General features: G+C 39.4%; 1 protein-coding gene across 1 annotated transcript in view; it reads left to right on the top strand.

Moving 5' to 3' along the window:
• Positions 1-17,117, top strand: part of LOC104489842 (protein FAM208A-like) — a gene marked incomplete at both ends in the record, with an annotated part of 18,962 nt that overhangs the window by 389 nt on the left and 1,456 nt on the right. Inside the window, 12 exons of the mRNA XM_010132048.1 lie at positions 7,137-7,282; positions 8,369-8,461; positions 9,352-9,424; positions 10,822-10,913; positions 11,262-11,420; positions 12,646-12,773; positions 13,427-13,458; positions 14,898-15,003; positions 15,415-15,518; positions 15,630-15,733; positions 15,918-15,990; positions 16,137-16,211. Coding sequence (XP_010130350.1) covers positions 7,137-7,282; positions 8,369-8,461; positions 9,352-9,424; positions 10,822-10,913; positions 11,262-11,420; positions 12,646-12,773; positions 13,427-13,458; positions 14,898-15,003; positions 15,415-15,518; positions 15,630-15,733; positions 15,918-15,990; positions 16,137-16,211 — 1,185 coding nt within the window. The remainder of the gene's footprint in view (positions 1-7,136; positions 7,283-8,368; positions 8,462-9,351; positions 9,425-10,821; positions 10,914-11,261; positions 11,421-12,645; positions 12,774-13,426; positions 13,459-14,897; positions 15,004-15,414; positions 15,519-15,629; positions 15,734-15,917; positions 15,991-16,136; positions 16,212-17,117) is intronic.

The raw sequence follows: 17,117 nt of genomic DNA, 5'->3' as shown, positions 1-17,117 counted from the left end.
TAGTGTCAGGCTTTTACATTCTTTTCTCCCCTTTCCTCTCCCTCTTTTGTTTCTTGCTTTTATTTTGTCACAAGAAGGAGAAAAAAAAACCCCAAACCTAAACAAAACTCGGCTTGAATTTCAGACTGTTGCTTTTTTAAAAGGACTGACAAGCTGGATGCAGTCAGGGTGGGCTGGAGTGCCGATCCTGACTCTGCTTCTGGAGATGGTTGCGTGCAGAGAAGATGGTTCTCTGGGACATGGACATGCAGAGAAGATGGTTCGCTTTTCTCTTCCCCCTGACCTCCTCTCTGCAGGAGAAGGGTGTAGCCCTGTTTAGGGTAGAATAGCAAACACTGAGCAGAACTGTCCTTCACTGATGATGCGCAGAAGACTGTTCTTATCTAGTGAAGGTTCCTTTCTTTGCAGGGAGGAAGCAAGCATCCCTTGCGCTGGAAGCGTTCCTTTTCCAGGTGTCCAGGGTTTGTTGTTTTGTTTTCAAGTAACTCTTCCTCTGGAAGCCGGTGGTTTTTCTTGCTTTTCATGAGACCCCACTGGCTTCTGCGTATCTTTGATTTTGTGAAGTGGCGTTGAAGACATGTCTTACTTCCTCCCTGAAACTTAAATCTTAGTTCTTGACCTTTTGCAACATGGTGTCAGTAACTTAGTACGTACACAAAAATATCTGTTTGTGTAGGCTTCTGGTTCTTCAGAGAAGAATCTAACATCTAACTTCTTGAAATGCTTTCTTCTGTAAGGAAGAGATGAAGGTAGGTTAATTTCGTTATCCAGTCTTTCCTTTTCCCTCCTTCCATTTTGGGCAGTAATGTTCCTTTTTCCTTTTCTTCCCTTTCTTTCACATTGCAACCCCCTACCCTGAGGGGGGGATACAAGTCTGGTAGAGATTCGTTGTAAAAAGGACTGGGTTGATTTGGAGGAAAAAAAGTCTCTTATTCATCTGACAGAAAAAAGTCTGGATAAAACTTGGTGCCACTTGCACTTCCCATTATGTCGGACCCGAGCGGGGTTACATTTGAATACCTTTAAATATATCGGAAGTGTTTAGTACTTATTCCAGACGTTTGAAGTTCCTCACTGGTTCCAATATATATAAAAACCTGCAGAATACCTTTCTGGGCCGTCTTATTCATCATTCACTTACACAGAAACATCTCCAACAGTGTGTTTAATAAAAAATAAAAAAAAATATTCTGGAGCATGGAGGTCAAACATCAGGCTTCTGTGGCTTCTAGGATAGAAGGGGAAGCCGTTCTTACCTCCTTGGAAAATTCACTTGCTAATGTCAAGGTCATTTGACCCTTTCTTAAGGGCTTTCTTTTTGGTGTACTTGCGTTTTTCTTTCCCTTTCACCTTACAGAAGGCTGCTTGGGCATTTTAATCACGCTGGCAACTTGCAGTTTCCAAAATTCTCGGGACAGACCTTCCTCCCTTCTGTCCGTGGCGCTCGCAGTCTTGCGGGTGCTGGCTGTTGGTCTTAGGCCATGCGATAGCAGTAACGCACAGTGCTGCGAGAGAGCGTGTCACGGGCAAGACTAGCTGCAGTGGGCTGGCACCAGAACTGCCAGCATGATCCTGCAGGAGAACTGCATTGCTGCTGGGTTTACTGTTGGCATTTGAGAAATAACGCAATTAATTTGATTCTGGAACTAGAAGATAAGCTGACGTGCTTAGAGCGTGCTTAGTACTGCTGTTCAACGTCTTGCTAAATTACAGAATAATCAGAATATCGTCCCTCTCAAAAGAGCTCTCTTGGCTAGATTCTAAATTCCAGTGTGAAAAAATACACATGGAAGCTTCCTTATCCTTCCTTGTATTGGAATTGCCCTTGTTTTGCTTTTTAAGCTCCATTTTATTCCTGGACGTGCCATCCTGAGGGAAACCTGCTGTCTTGATTGTGAAGACTCATCTGTCACTGCAAACTGTAAAATCTGCGCAGCATGACTTCATTCCTTCTGCGGAGTTTTTTTTTTTTTTTTTTTTTTTTTTTTTTTTTTTTTTTTTTTTTTTTTTTTTTTAAGCACCAAGATGTGTTTTGGGAACAATTTTTGATTGTAGCGCAATTAAAAATTGAATGTGCAAAGCGAAAATGTAAGGGAAAAATCCTAGAAAATTCAGGATTTGCTGCTTATTTAGCCTTTCTGGATTTTATCCGTACCTCTATTTGGAGACTAATGAGGAACTGAAAGTCAACAGGAAGAACCTTGTTAATGTGGAGAAACGCATCTGGAAGAAACATACTTCTTAAACCTGACTGTGCTTAGTTGTCGCAGAGAATCTCTCTTACGTTTTCCGTTTTTACGTAGTGGAAGAATTTGGGAAACCAAACTTTAGGAAAGGTTGGCTGTGAGATTTGGTTTTTTTAAGGTGTGGGGGCATTTGTTCTCTTACACAGAGCTGTCTGGAAGGTTTCTGCTTTGTTGGTACGTACAGTTTAGTAATGGTGTTACGCTCTCTTGAGCAGCTTCTCTCTTTTTTTTTCTTTTCTTTTCCCCCTCAGTATTATACCCTGTTGTCCTGGTCTCTTCTGTTGTCAGATCTCAGGTTTTCAAGTCTGCCTGAAACTTCAAGGATCCTTGTTTAATAGGATGAGGAAAACAAGTTTTCAGGATAAAGTGCTGGAAGAGCATTTTTTTAATTTAGTGAATTAATGCCGAGTTGTCCTTCTACCAAAGACAGTTCCAGGAAACGTGATCCAGTAGCAACCAGTGACTTGGTGATTAAGGTTGGACATTTTTTTCCTGAAGTCTACCAAGTTAACAAATGTTCTATTCTGTTTCTCTGGGTGAGTGGAGGAAAAAGGTCTTGATTTCATCCAGGAAAGTCTTAGTTGCTCGGAGGTCTAGATTTTCTGCTTAACAATATTAAATAATTTTGTCTTTCGTCTTCTAAATTTTTGTATTTTTGGTAGAGATTAGTATCTGCTATTCACTACTTGGTGTTTCTGCATGGTTTTTTTTTTGGTATCTGTTTAGACCTTTTGAGAGCAGGAGACGTCTTGGGCTGAAAAAAAAAATCATGAAAGCAGCATCATTATGGTTCACTAACACCACAGGTTTTTGGTCTTAAAAAATGAAAACTTAAGGAAAATTGGGCTTCTCAGTGGAATTCTTGAAGCAGGAGCCCTTGTTTGTGAAGTGCTAGCATTCTGCCAGCTTACCTGAAAGCAATTCACCTATCTTCGCTTAAAAGTGAGATCAGGATTCCCTAAATAGAATGTCGCTGTCTTCACACTCTGACTTAAAAGAAAAAAACCCGTGAAAACAACCAAACCTGCTAACTCCAAACTCGGTATTCTCAAGTTGAAGCATCACACAGCTGTGAAAGAGAAGCTTAAAGCCTCCAGGGCATTACATGTGTCTGAACACCCAGTCTACTTCCCATCCCTAGACTAGGTACTATATTAGCTAAACTAAGTTCCCACCTAAAACTACTTACGTATATTGCAATACACTAGGTAGAAACTGAGTGAAACAAGTATTTCCTTATTTTCGGTTATGCAGAACAAGCATAACCCCACAATAATTGACTTGTATGTGTTACAAGGATACTGCAAGTTAGTCCTTTAAAATTACTAGTTTATACCGGTCAATAAAGGTGTGGCCTGCCCACAGCAGGTTAGTACAGTGAGCCTGAAAGGCGCATCGGTACGCCCGACAGCCTTTGAAGTGGTGTAGGACTGGAGATAAGCTTAATAATACCATCCTTTTTGCCAGGGAACGTATGGTTTGGAGGCTGCTGTAGGAGGTCTGGTTCACTGCTTCTCTTTCATTTTTTCTTTGCTTCTGGACGTCTTTAAGTGAGGCACAGGCTCTTCTGTAGTGACCTTAACCTTTTAGAAAACATCGGTACTTTCTCATCCCTGCTTAGATAACAAGTTGAAAAGTATGGCCTTGTTACTGCATTAGGTGCTGTCTTGGGTTTCTCGTAAGAACCTGAAGCCTACAGTGCCTCAAGTTCTGGAAGAACCGAGAAGTGAATTTGAGCCTGCCGTGAAGCATGTGATGAGTGTGTTTGAGGAGTCAGGACTTGAAGAAGGAAAACCAGTTCAGGCCGTGCGCTCTGACAAAGTCGCTGACTGTGGTATATAGTAGTTTATCTGAAATACAAAGCTATATGACTTTTTTTTTTCTTTATGACTACAGTGCTGTCCTGCAGTCAGTTTACCAGATACTTCCTTGCTGCATCCATCATTTGGCAACTCAGAAGTAGAATGCAATAGATAGAAAATCAGCAGGCTGCCCCCGAAGAAGAAATGTTTTGTGGGAGATGTCTAGTTCTTAAAGCAGGTGTGGATTGTCATCTTCTACTATATATGAGAAGGTGGCAGGCAGAGAGCAGGTTTTAGCGATCAGATTTGGTGTTTATAAGTAATCTTGAAAACAGAAGTAATGTATTACTTCGGAAGGATTTTACATTCAACAAACTCCGTTCATGTTTTCTCAGTTATTGGATGACATCTGATCATGAAGCCAGTCACTCTTAATTCATGCGTGATGGAATCTAAGGCAAGCTTATACCTGTTTCTGTTGTTCACTTTGTATTGAGCTGGCAGTGCACGTCAGGGGAATAGGAATTCCATTTCTGTGGAGTATTTGATCATTAGGCATTTTCTTACTGAAAGGTAGATGTAAAGTCTTGTTCTGTGTTCTTGCACTGATGTGATCAATTAGCAGGAATCAGTCTTGTTTTGACGTTCCATATGCTCTCAAGTTGAGAAATCGGATCTGTACAGTTAGTTTTGTGTCCCAAGTACTCAAAAGTATGTCAGTTTTGCTCTGCCTTTACTACAAAGGTAGCGACAGCCCTTCTCGATTCAGTAGTATCTTTGATGAACTTAGATCACATGCTTGGGGTATGGATATGGTGAAGAAAGTGTGTATATATATTATTGAATAATAAGTAACAGAAGTAGCAAAACATACTTTCAGTCCCCTGCTAAGAAATTGAAGAAAAACCCCACAACAGTCTTTAAAAAAATCTCTGATGTGCTGTATTCCGTAACTTCAGGCGTTAAGTAGAGCTCTTCCATAAATGTTGAGAGCTAGTTGTATAGAGTTTATGTAGGTTATCCCTGTCGAGGAGCAGGGAGACTTGCTGTTCTGGGGCAAGTTTGTCTCGCTTCCCTCCTGAAAATTTTCCACAAAGCAGGAAGTGTTTAAACATAGGTGGGGGCACAGTTGGCGATATTTGAATGAATGACAGGCTCTTGATACAGTAACTCGCCTCTTCCTGGGCTTGCATCTGGGAAGTAGGCAAGACGTGATGTATAGTTTGTGGTCACTCTTTGTAGGTAGTCTGGTGGAGTTTTTTTATGCGCCTGGGCTCAAGGTAGAAGAAATCAGCTGGATGTGTCAGAGCGTGCGTTTCTAGGGGTACGGAGGGAGAAAGGGTGGGATACAGTAATCGCTGGGAAGGAGCAGGAACTTCAGACCAGCAGCTGGGGTGGTAACCTTCTGCCTTAGCTGGTCCTTTTTGACAGAAGAGGAGCAGGCAATGTGTGAAAATACAACAGGAGGGTTTAGTAACTCCTTGTCAGAAAGATCCGAGAGGTGTTTGGGGATGGGGTGGGACAGCAGGTGCTTTTCCAGTGTGTGCGTATCTGTAGTAGGCTTGTTTTGTGTAGGTGTTTCCGCTCTTCAGTACAAGTGCATCCGATCTTAGTAACACAACATTGAGAGTTCCATCACTTTCAGTTTTCTTTCCTCCCAGGTTGCTGACGGCCTTTCGAGAATGAAGGTGTGGTTATTAGAAAGGATGTTATAGAAGCGTGGTTTCTTAATCACTTCCATAACTTCCACTCTTAAAAAATCGCTTATTTGTTGTTGCTTGTGTTGGAATCATTGCTTTAGTTTGCGGATGTGAGATTACATTATGAAGTATGTGTGTAAATGCAGCTTCTACTAGGTAACACAAACCAGGTTAGTTTTCATTTGGAACTTGTTTTATATTGAGGTTAATGCAGTAAATATTGCTTGCAAGTGAGAAGAAGATTACTGTCTAAATCTACTACGGTATGATTTATTGAAGTTGGAGGTAGACTCTGAAGATGTAATTAAATTTAATTGGCTGTTAGAGTAAGGGTAGATTGTCTCTTATGTGAGACTAGTACTCCTGTAATTTCTAATGAATTCAGGCGGCAGTGGTTTGGGGGCTTACGTTAGTAGAGAAAAATAGTCCCTCCTTCAAAAAAGGCAAAAGCAGTCTCAGAAATACCTACTGGGGATACTCAACTGTCTGAACTTTGCAAATACCACAAAAATACTGCACTTTTTGTGAGTATTTTGGAAGTTACCCTGAGGAGAAAAACAGTTGCTGTACTGACCCAGTTCCGTTCCCCCAGGACTACTCTTTTCGTAGATGTGACTATCAAAGCCTGCGCTTAGATTCTCTGCTGGCTCGCTCTCGGGTTGCTCTCCTGACCAGTTTGTCACTTTGGGTACCAGACACAGAATAAGAAGCCTGGGGAGATGAACGCCTCTGCAAACTGTGGCGAAGGTTTGCCCAGAAGGTGAACGACAAACGAAGGGCTTTCCTTTTAAAGCTGCTATCCTAGGGGATAAGATCATAAAGCATAACACGGGCAGTGTGATTTGTTGGGTTTTTTTTTTTTTTGACAGGAGTTTGTTGGGTTCTTAAGGCAGCATTGAATTTATTATTATTTAGGCTCATTACCATAGGCAAACAACAGAAAAACCCGTTAGGGTCCTGAAGAGAGGCTAAGCTCTGAGACTGTTGTCGAGGTTTTTATTAGAACAGTTTGTTCCTGGTTCTTCATTGAAAGAGCTAATTAGTTCAGTTAAAGTTCTAAAAGTTTAATTACAGTGTTTTGCAATACATATCAGATGCTTTCACAAGGTAAATTCAGACTTGAGGTGTTTCCCTTAAAAACTTCTGAGAACTAGCTGTTCAAGTGTAATATTAAAAAATCATGAAGAAACATGCTTTTTTTTTAAGATGCTGTAATTCTAGGCAACTTTATAGCCTAAATTCTGTATTTTTTCAAGTATTTTAGGTGTTTTGTTTTCTAAATTTAGTCATGAACCGTTTGTCTTTATGCATAAACTGTTAGTGAACTGGAAAATTTGGGATTCTTTTCAGATGTGTATTGGAGCTTGTTTTATTTCTTCTCTTTATAGCACTCTTTCAGCCAGTAGCTGTAGGCTCTCGGGAATTTGAGGATGTTGTGAAGATTCTGCATTCATCTTACCTGGAACCGAATTCAGTGTCCAATTTTAATTACCGGAGAGCCAGTTTAGTTCATAGTGAACTGTTGGAAAAGGAAGTGAGTATATTTGTGGCTTTTCTTTATGAATAAGTTAGAAGTCAAATGACACTTTAATGTTGTTTTCTGATTTGTCTAGAGGCAAAACCCTGGAGATTACTTTCTACGTATGTGGTTGATACTTAATTCCAAACTCACATATTCCAAAATTTAAGCAGCTATTTTTCAGGCAAGTTTATTACTGCACAGACACAAAATCTTGCCTGCCAATTATTCAAAGACTAAAAGAAAAATTGTGTTTGGCACCACTTGTCTCTCTGCATTTTTTAGCTTTCCAAAAAATTCTTAGTTTTTATGTCCTTTCAATAACCTGCAAAGATGTTATAGTGTTTTATGTGAAAGGCTTCCTGTGGAACTTAAGATTAAGATACTTTCCTGTTACTGTTCACATAGTCTGTAATTTTTATTGTTTTCCAAGAAGCAGTGCCTGAAGGAGTTACTGTGGATTAGCTTGGTTGAAGAACTTCTGCTGTACCTTATCTGGTGTCTCTTAAATCCAGTCTTGGCTTTCTTTTATAACTGTGAAATAAGTCCCAGTACCAAAAAGCTTCATGTGTGGAATATGAGAATATATGGTTGGTTTGCTATAATTATTATCTTGAACTATGAACTCTGAAGCATTTTTTTTTTTTCCTGCTACTATAACATCAGTGGTTCCTGGTTGCAGCTAGGAATAGGAATACTGCAACTTACAAAAACCACCTCAGCAGCAGGGAGGTGCAACTGAGGAAGTTCACACACAATGTAAGAGATAGTGGTCTGTCTCCGAAAAAGCGAAAAAGGCTTATTTCTGGAATTTTAAAGACATTGAGCTGGGTGCTTCCGGATATTTAGGTTATAAAGATAACACAGAACATTACTGCCCAGGTTGGTTTGAAGACTGTCTCTTCCTTAAAAACGGAAGGCTGAGCCCATGGGTGTAATGTTTTTGAAATTTAATTTTAGCATGCTGTAGTCTCATTTAAATAATCTTCTGATTATTTTTATACATTTGGATGTGCTAACATACATGGAGCCTTGAAACACCGGCACTTGAGTGTGACAGCAGTGATCTGTCTGCATGTTAAGAACTTTATGTAATAACAGTTCACAGAAAAACGCAGAGAGATGAAATTTGATGGTCGCCTAGAAAAAGAGCTTTCTGAAAGCTATGCGTTTCTGATGGTTGATCGGCCTCAGGTAAGAACAAAACTACATATAAAATGCTTTCTCTTCTTTTTAATTAAGAGGGGGTTTTGTGGTTGTTAAACTGAGTGTTTTTACAGACACACCTATTAATGTTTAAGTTATTTTTGCTAAACACAGCACTGGAAGGTGTAGAAGGATGGGAAAGAGATACTGTATTCCATGACTGTTTAAGTCCTTTGTTCTCTGCTATTTGAAGTACTTAATTAACACGTCTGTAAAGTATCTTCTTTGTTTTAGGCTCTGTTTTATAAATAAAAGGATAGATTTTTCTGGCTGGCATGTGGCTTTTTGTTTGCTTTGGCATTGGTTTTGTGTTTTGGTTTTTAACTGAAAAGGAATGTTGTATGTTTTCATTGCAGTTGGTTTTTGCTGGGTTTTTTTGTTGTTGTTGTTCTTCAAGAAGAGATTACCTTAAGAAGGTAACCTCTAATATTAAGAAGTGGACCATATAATCTGTGTCTCTTTTTTTGATCGTATGTTTTTATTAAAAGTGATGGAAAGATAATTTCTGTGCTTTTTCTGCTGTTACAGAGCTAGGATTTCTTAAGTATTCAGTCATTTGGCATGTTTACTTCTGCTCTGTATACTGAAAGCAAGTGGTGTTCATAAAAGTGAGCTTATAGGGAGGCTGGTTTTTTTAAGATAACAGTTGAGTCTGTTTAACTGCTTCATACTGACTTTCACAGTTTAACTGTTTATGTCTGTTTAGTTCAGACTAGTCTTACCCCTGGCTGATATTGTTTGTAAGGGTTATTTGGGCTTGGGTTTTTTTGGTTTTTAGCTCAATCAAAATTGTGTAATTCTAGTTTCTTACTGTTTGTTCTGTTCATACTCTGGCTTTTCTGATCGGTTTGCTTTAAAAAAATGTCTGTTCTCTTTAGATCCAAAGCATATGTGAAAAGGGGCTGCAGGTGGGCCACTCCAAAATAACAATTCTCGGCAGCCCTTCCATGGGTAACTATATTTTCATTATACGTACTGGAATTATTCACCGTGAGTTGGCAGATAATGGGATGCAGTTGTGTAAACTTTCAGTCCTTTTTCTACCACTTACTGCAGGAACAGCACAGCTAGGTATTTTTAGCAAAGTAGATTGACATCAGAACATTATTTCCTAACTCTGTTTTTGACTAGTTCATTGAAATTCCTTCCCCAAAGGGAAGACCTTATTCTCGTTTTGGCTTAAGTCAAACCAATATAATGCATCTTCCCAGTAGAACTGGGAGGCCAGAGAACTCATGCAGTCTATGGCTGCGTGCCTCTCTGTTCCTACATGCGGATACGCATGTATATGCGTTCAGAAATACCTAATGGAAATAGCAGCTCAGCTTAGTATTGATGCAGGTAGAACTAAAGTTCTTGAATCCACAGTCCAGGAGGTGCATAGATAAATTGGAGGCTCAGAGGAGTTAAAAGGTGTTAAGAGATTTGAAAGTGCAAGATGCAAAGTTTCTTTTGCAAGGCTTTTCAACTAGAAAACTAAGAAATAATTTTCTCATCCTTTGCAAGAGTAACATGGTACAGAGGTGACGGCATGATTGTTGAAAGCAGATCAGACACAAGGTGGAGGAGAACAAAGGTTTATGAGCATATAAATTCTACAGTTTTAGCTGGTAAATGTTCTGGAGCTATTTATCAGGGCAGTTACATACAGCCTTGAACTGAGAGGAACCTAAGGAAAATGGATGCTTTTCTGAGTACCTGTGTTCAGTTACAGTGGTTTGATGTGAGGTAGTCAGCTAGACCAACAGATGACAGTGCGTGTTTGAGGCCTTAAAATCGATGTAATTGTGGTTGAAGTGTTGAAAAGCAAGAAATCATTTTACCCTTCCATTTGAATGTCAGTTCATAGTTGCAAAACAGTGTATTTTTGTCAATAGCATAGGACGAAAGATTGCTGAAGACAACAGTGTTTTCCTGCCGTAGTTCTCCATCATACCTTCCCTGCTTATCTCCACATTGTGCAATGGGATGTTGCAGAGAAGGACCTCAGCAGTTTAAAAGAACCCACCACCTGAAAGCAGACTCTGTATGGCCTTTGGGCAGGGCTTGTCCTCTTGCTCACGCTGCCTTCAGTGATGTGGGGGTGCTCCTTTCAAACTGAGCTAGCATCTGTAGTCTGCTGTGGTGTTTCATGCTGCGGGTGGTGAAAATAAACATTTATTCCACTGTTTTGAAGTTGCAAATTGTGAACATGCCCTTATACCTTTCTCTGATCATACAACAATCTTTTTGGAATATCTTTATTGTTTGCTGTACATTGAGCTTTAATCCCATGTAATTCTTCTTAAACTTCTAGTAACATTTTAACATGCAGCATAATGTGTTTGTTCTTTTTATGCTCCTCTCAGGTGTATATCTCTCCAGGTATGCTGATCTGTTGCAGCCTAATCCTCTAGAAGCTGGAGCAACTGGAGATGTGATAGTTTTTAAAATAATAAAGGTAAATTTATCTTGTTTATTCTTAAAGGGTTATATTACTTACTGATAAAATGTAGTTTTAACCTAATGTACTCAATTTTGGTTTACACCATTATCTGAATGTAGAGGAACTAGAACCCTACTAGGTCTAGATTTGATGCTGACACTGAGCTTAAATAAAACGTAATAGATTTTTATAAAAGGTGAAAATGTCTTGTTTTCTTCAGAGATATGAAAATAATGTACTTCTCTAAATGGCTTTTTTAATGGCCTGTTTTCATTTCTCTGCTCTCTCTTCCTTTGGTGCTTGAAGCAATTTGCTAGTTCTCAGGAAAAAGCCTATGCTTACAATTCTTCTGCTTTATTACAGGGGAAGATGAAAAGCATATATGACCACATTGGTATGAAAGCAATGGAATCAACCGTAAAGAGCGTGTTAGATCCAACACCAAAGCATGAGTGCCATATTTCGAAAAATGCAAATAAAGTAAACTCTTTGTTGGCTTATCGAGCCTATGAACTTACTCAGGTAGAGGACAGCTGAGCATATGTTAACGTTTTCTTACGTAAGAACTTCATAAACAGAACTTTTGAAATGATGGAAAGAAAATCGCTGAGGATATAACGAATACCACGCATGTCCTGTAAACCTTTATGTTTAGTAGTAGCCCACAGATGCCTGTATTAGAAATTACAGAACATCTCAGCCTCTCCTGTTTCCCTTATATACGCCAGGACCTGATGGAGAAGATCTCCTTCGATGCTGGGGAGGAGAGGAGATAATTAATATGTGGGGTTTGAAGTGTCAAAGTAGAGCTGGCAAATGAGACTCCTAAAAGGGAAAACATTGGTTAGGAAAGAACAGCATTTTTCTATTTTCCTTCTTTTTTTTTTTCTTCTTGTGTTTCCCTTACCAAATTCTGAGGCTTGGAGATGATGAGGGAGGAGAGAATGGAATTGGTCAGTTCCGGGCATCTCTCTTCCTCCAGCTGTTACATCTCTATTACGGCAGTAATCTGTTGCAGTCAGATTATTCCATCAGGTCCACAGATTTCAGGATATTTACCTGAAAGCATTCTCTTCAGTATTACAACTTCTTTTGGCATCTGTAGTCAGAGCTGGCCACTGAATTAGATAGCTAGAAAATGAATGTATGCTTTGATTTCTCATTACAAACTTGCCTTAATTAACATTTTTCTTTAACATTAGAATTTTATCACTGAACTAAGGATAGACTCCAAAACTCATAGCAATATTTTCTTATCTTAGTGATTTTTTTTGTTTGTTTTTTGTCCCTTACCTCATCAAGAATATACTTTCAGATACACGTTGCAAAACTAATTTCTCATCCTTGATTAGCTCCTGAAGTCATGTCCATCTTGTCAGTGTTTGAGAAAGGAGGGAGACGGTGAAGAAAAAATTCCTTGATTGATTGTCATGGTACACATGAGAATGGCATTTAAAGGCTTCCTTATGTTAGGTGTCAGCTTTTGAAGAAACGGCTGTGGGTAAAAAAACACAGATGTGATTTATTTATTATAGTAACTCGTTTTACACACCATTTAATGTCTGGTACAGTGGGTTTCAAACAAACTCCCTTTATTTGAATAATTAATAATGAGGTATATTTTGTAAGCTGTTCCTATGAAACAGGGTACTCCTTTCAGTGAAGAAAGGTCATGCGTTGTTAGTATATTTGTAAAATACAGTTTACCAGATTTCTAATGTACCCTTGTGTTCACCTCTTTTTCTAGTACTATTTTTATGAATATGGCTTTGATGAGATAAGGCGAAGACCAAGACATGTTTGTCCTTATGCTGTTGTTTCGTTTACTTACAAAGGCGAAATGGTGCAAGTACCAAAATTCTTGCCCCCATCAAGGTAAGCTCGGAAATGAGTTTTGGAAACACTGCGTGCAGCGTGAAGAATTCATAGCTCTTGGCAGTAGCTTAGAATTGATGTAGACAAAGCGCTCGGAAGTGAATAGGGACACACCACAGGGACTGAGCATAGCAGATACCTGTGATGCAAAGGCAGAGGCGACAGCACTGGTTTTCTGTAGTAGGCTGGCCCCTGCAGGAAGCAGCTCTGCTCTTCTCACCTGCTCGCCTCCTGCCTAGGTAGAATCCACGTACAGTGGGCTTTTTTGCTTAACTGACGAAATGCGCAGGCATAAAAATGTTCACAGTATTATATTGCTTGGTATTCTAAAAATGATATGTGTACTTTACTGAACTCCTCACCGGTGTTATCATATTGTTAGTGGAGTGAATATCAAAATGGGCAGCTGATTATGGGTAAGATATGATACCTGTGCTGATAGGAAGGCATCCGTATGTGGGGTCTGTGCTGTGTAGGGCCGAAAACAGTGATCAGGATATCTAAAACAGCACAAGATGCTGCAGCAGGGATGGCTTGAGGTTAGAGCATGAATTACTAGTGTTGCTGTTTTGTTAGACTGATAATGTAACCTTAATGTAAAGTAGGCAATAGTTTCTGTTTTAACTTAGTCATTCTTTTTTTCTTTTTGTTAGACTGAACAACTTCAACGCGGATAGAAGTGCAGGTAAGAATGAATTGCAGTCTGTTGCCTTTGAGACAGACAAGGAAGGTTTTGTACTTTTTTCCCCACGTAGTTATGCTGACTGTATACCTGAGATTTGTCGTGTACTATACTGACTGCAGGCATCTCTTCCGGATATTGGATGATCGAACAGATGCCTTAATGTATATCTTTTTTTACCAGAACAAACCAGAACTTAAAATCAAAACTCTCTTCCAGTCCTCTCCTACTTACAGCGTAGTAAGAACTTACCTTCTGTTCCTGAATCTCCTGTTCAATGGCACTTCAAGTAATGTGATCCTCTGTCCTGCTTTTCTTTTGAACCTTGTTCAAGCAAAATATTAATACATACGAAAGTGGTTGACAGTTAAGGTAAGGAAAGAGGCTATCATTCCACAGGTGCTGGCATCAAGGGCGTGCTTATATAGACAAGCACACACCAACATACCAACCTCCTTTGCTCAGAGCAGGTCGAAACAAGATAGGATTGTAGACACCCTTTCTGTTGCCTTTTAACTTATTACTTAACTTATTATTTAACTTTATTGTCTGGTCTGGTATTAGTATGAAATTTTCCCTAAACCATTTTTGGAGATTTAGTATAATCTTTTTACTGCCATTTTGGTTAGGGCTCGGCCGGCCATTAGGCAAATGACAGCTGCTCTCTACTAACCCCTTGCCCTTCCCAAGGGGAAGACAAAAAGGGAATAAGGGCAAGAGACTTATGGATTGGAAAAGAAAACTAAAACTGCTTTAATGAGAATAATAACAGTAAAATAAAAAAAAATATATACAAAACCAATACTGAACTCAACACAACCCCACTGATGGCGACCACATCACTGTCACCACTGATGCTGTGGGCAGACGCTGGGAAAGTCCCAGACTGGACCCAGCAGCAGATGGGAACCAGATTCCAAAGCTGGATTCTGGAACTGGATCCAGGAGTGCATGGATGGGGATCAAAGGCAGAACAGAGTCCTCCTTGGGCACCAGCCATTGAAGAAGGGAGTTTGACCCTTGTGATCCCTCAGCTTTATACGGAATATGATGTGTGTGGCATGGAATACTTTGTTGGTCAATTTAGTGTCACCTCTTCTGTTTGCTCCACCCTGGAGGTGCGGCCTCTAACTTACTGCACCCCCACCATGGGACACAGGATTTAGCAGTGACCTTGGTCTTCACAGGAGCAAGTACAAGCCAGAGCCTTTCTGCAGACCAGTCCCTGGCGGTAACTGTAAACATCAAGTGTTATCACTTCTCAAAGCAGACACTTCTGCAAAAATAGGCCGTTAACTTCAGACAGTGCAGTTAGAAGAGACTGAGGTGAAAAGAAAAATCTCTGAGCAGAATTAGTTCTGTTCTAACTCAAACCAGGACACATTTTCTTTCAGTCCCACCTAGCAAGTAGTTTCACTTAGTCTTTCTCCATCTTAATTTAGATAAATCTAACTATACATTATGGAGGGGACAGCTTTGGAATAAAGGCAAACTTTTGTGCCACGTGTCCTTGAAATCAGCAGCACGTCCTTTCCTTCCATGCAAGCTGTGAGTATTGCTATTTAAAGAATAAATTTTAAATATTGCTCTGTTAAAACTCTTCCTAGTAGAGACTGGTGAATTTTTGATACGTTCTAAAGGACACATTGATTAGATAGTTTAAATATGTCAGGCTAGACTGAGTTGTGTGTGTCCAGAGCTACTTTTCATTCACGCACACAACTCTGTCGGCCACTCTTTTGTTTGTTTGTTGCTTTGGTTTTTTACTTTTTCCTTCGAAGTGACACACACTCCTTTGCAGGAATAAACGCCACTGGCTCCTGAGAGAGTCCAAGGAACTGATTTTTAAGAGTGTGTATTTAATAGTTTTTATTTGGGCAGTGGGGGTAGGACTTTTTTGGGAAAAAAGAGATCTTTATTTTTTTTTTTTCCTCTTCCTCCCTCACCCTTCGTCTCCAGTCCTGAGAGGCTTGAGGTTGAAAAAGTTGTGAGCCTTGATCAGTTGAAGAAAAAAATTTCACCAGCGTTGTTCTATAAAGAAACTTACCTAGGAGAAAAAGAAGGTAAATAGTTCTAGCTTAATTTCTTTAAATTCAGAATTTTAAGAAGTTTTCTGCATTAAAATTTTGTTCTTTTTTTTTTTACCTTCTCTTTCTACCCTTGTATCGTGTCAGTGTTGAAGAACGGCATGTACTGTAGCCTTTATGAAGTCGTGGAGAAGTCCCGTTCTGGTAGTCACCTGGAGGGTTTACTTCAAAAACTAGAGAAAGAGAAACTTGTGAGTCCAACAGATTTGACTATTCCTGTTTTTAAAAATAATTTTACTGACTAGTAATAGAGGCATACTGCAAGATCCACGTTCTCACTGGAATGCCCCAGCCAGCACATGCCTGAGATGACAGTATTTATAGTGAGCAAATTATGTTGTTTGAAATGATACACTTTTTTTTTCTTGAAAACAGGTTCTTGTGAAACCACTTCTGGACAGAGGATTTCTTTTTCTTCTTTCTCCTTGGCAAATGATGTCCCCTTATGGTATGCATGGTCTGGGTTTTTTGGTTTTGAGTTGGTTGTTTTTTTGTATGGAGGGCTTTTTTAGGGAAGTGGGGTTTTGATGAATAGATTGTCTTTTGAAACGTAGTGGTCTTCTCCTCAGCTGTTTTTATTTTCTTCTATTCTAGACCACCAAACTGGACGGCCCCGCATGCTACATGCATTGTTTCTGTTTCCAGAACCTAGAAGTATAACAAACTCAAGTAAGTTTGTTTACTCTTTGAGTGTGTGTGGGTTGTGTTTATTTAAATTAAATTTATATTCTGTTGATGACTTTGTAGTGTTACAGCTCATCAGTGTAAACTATGAATAAGATTTTGATTGGGTATGGTCATGGTGATAGTGTTCAAAAAGTGTTTATTTCTTCACACTACATATTTTAGGTTTGTTCATATTTGAGAAAGTAAAACTTTGTTCAAATTTCTTGATTGTATCCTCTGTTGGAGTACTGCTGCTCAGTTCTACAAGATCTATGCGTTAGTATAACACTGCACTTCAGGTGTTAGAGGGCTTTCAACCACCATGACACTGAGGCAAAGCATCTCAAAGTCTTTAACGGACCTGTAATTAATTTTTTTTTTGGATTGGGATGTGCACCAAAAATTGAGGAAATGAGCAAAGAATGTATTGAGAGAACCAGGTAATAAAAGATTTGGGTGAGAATTTAATCTTTTAAAGTTGGGATTTGCAGTAAGTAGTACTAGCACAGAACACAGTCCTTTTTGGCCTGCTGTGAGTTAGGAGTGTCAAAGCAGCTTTTTCTAGTCATTTCACTTTCACAGACAAGTTCTTGTCCTAAGTCTTGCAGCTTCCTAGATTCTTCTCTATATTTCTTATTTTTATAAACGCCTTTTTTCTTATTTAAGTAAATTGTGAAAATTCAATCAGTTACGGATTGGGTAAGAGGACATATGATATAAGATGACATTTAAAGCGTGTGCGTGCCAGTTCTTTACAAACTCTCCAGTTCTTGCTGCTGTGACATTTCAAAGACTTGTGAGCTCCAGTTTCTGTCAAACACAAGATTAATCACTGTTTTGAGTCTTGAGGTTGCTTAAATGGTTGAGTAGAGAAAAGTTTCAGTCCGTGATTGGAGTGGGGGGGGGAAG

This window comes from Buceros rhinoceros, unplaced genomic scaffold (assembly GCF_000710305.1).
Source record: "Buceros rhinoceros silvestris isolate BGI_N320 unplaced genomic scaffold, ASM71030v1 scaffold16202, whole genome shotgun sequence".
Lineage (NCBI taxonomy): Eukaryota > Metazoa > Chordata > Aves > Bucerotiformes > Bucerotidae > Buceros > Buceros rhinoceros.
Note: the sequence above shows the minus strand (reverse complement) of the source record. Positions and strands in the feature narration are given on the sequence as shown.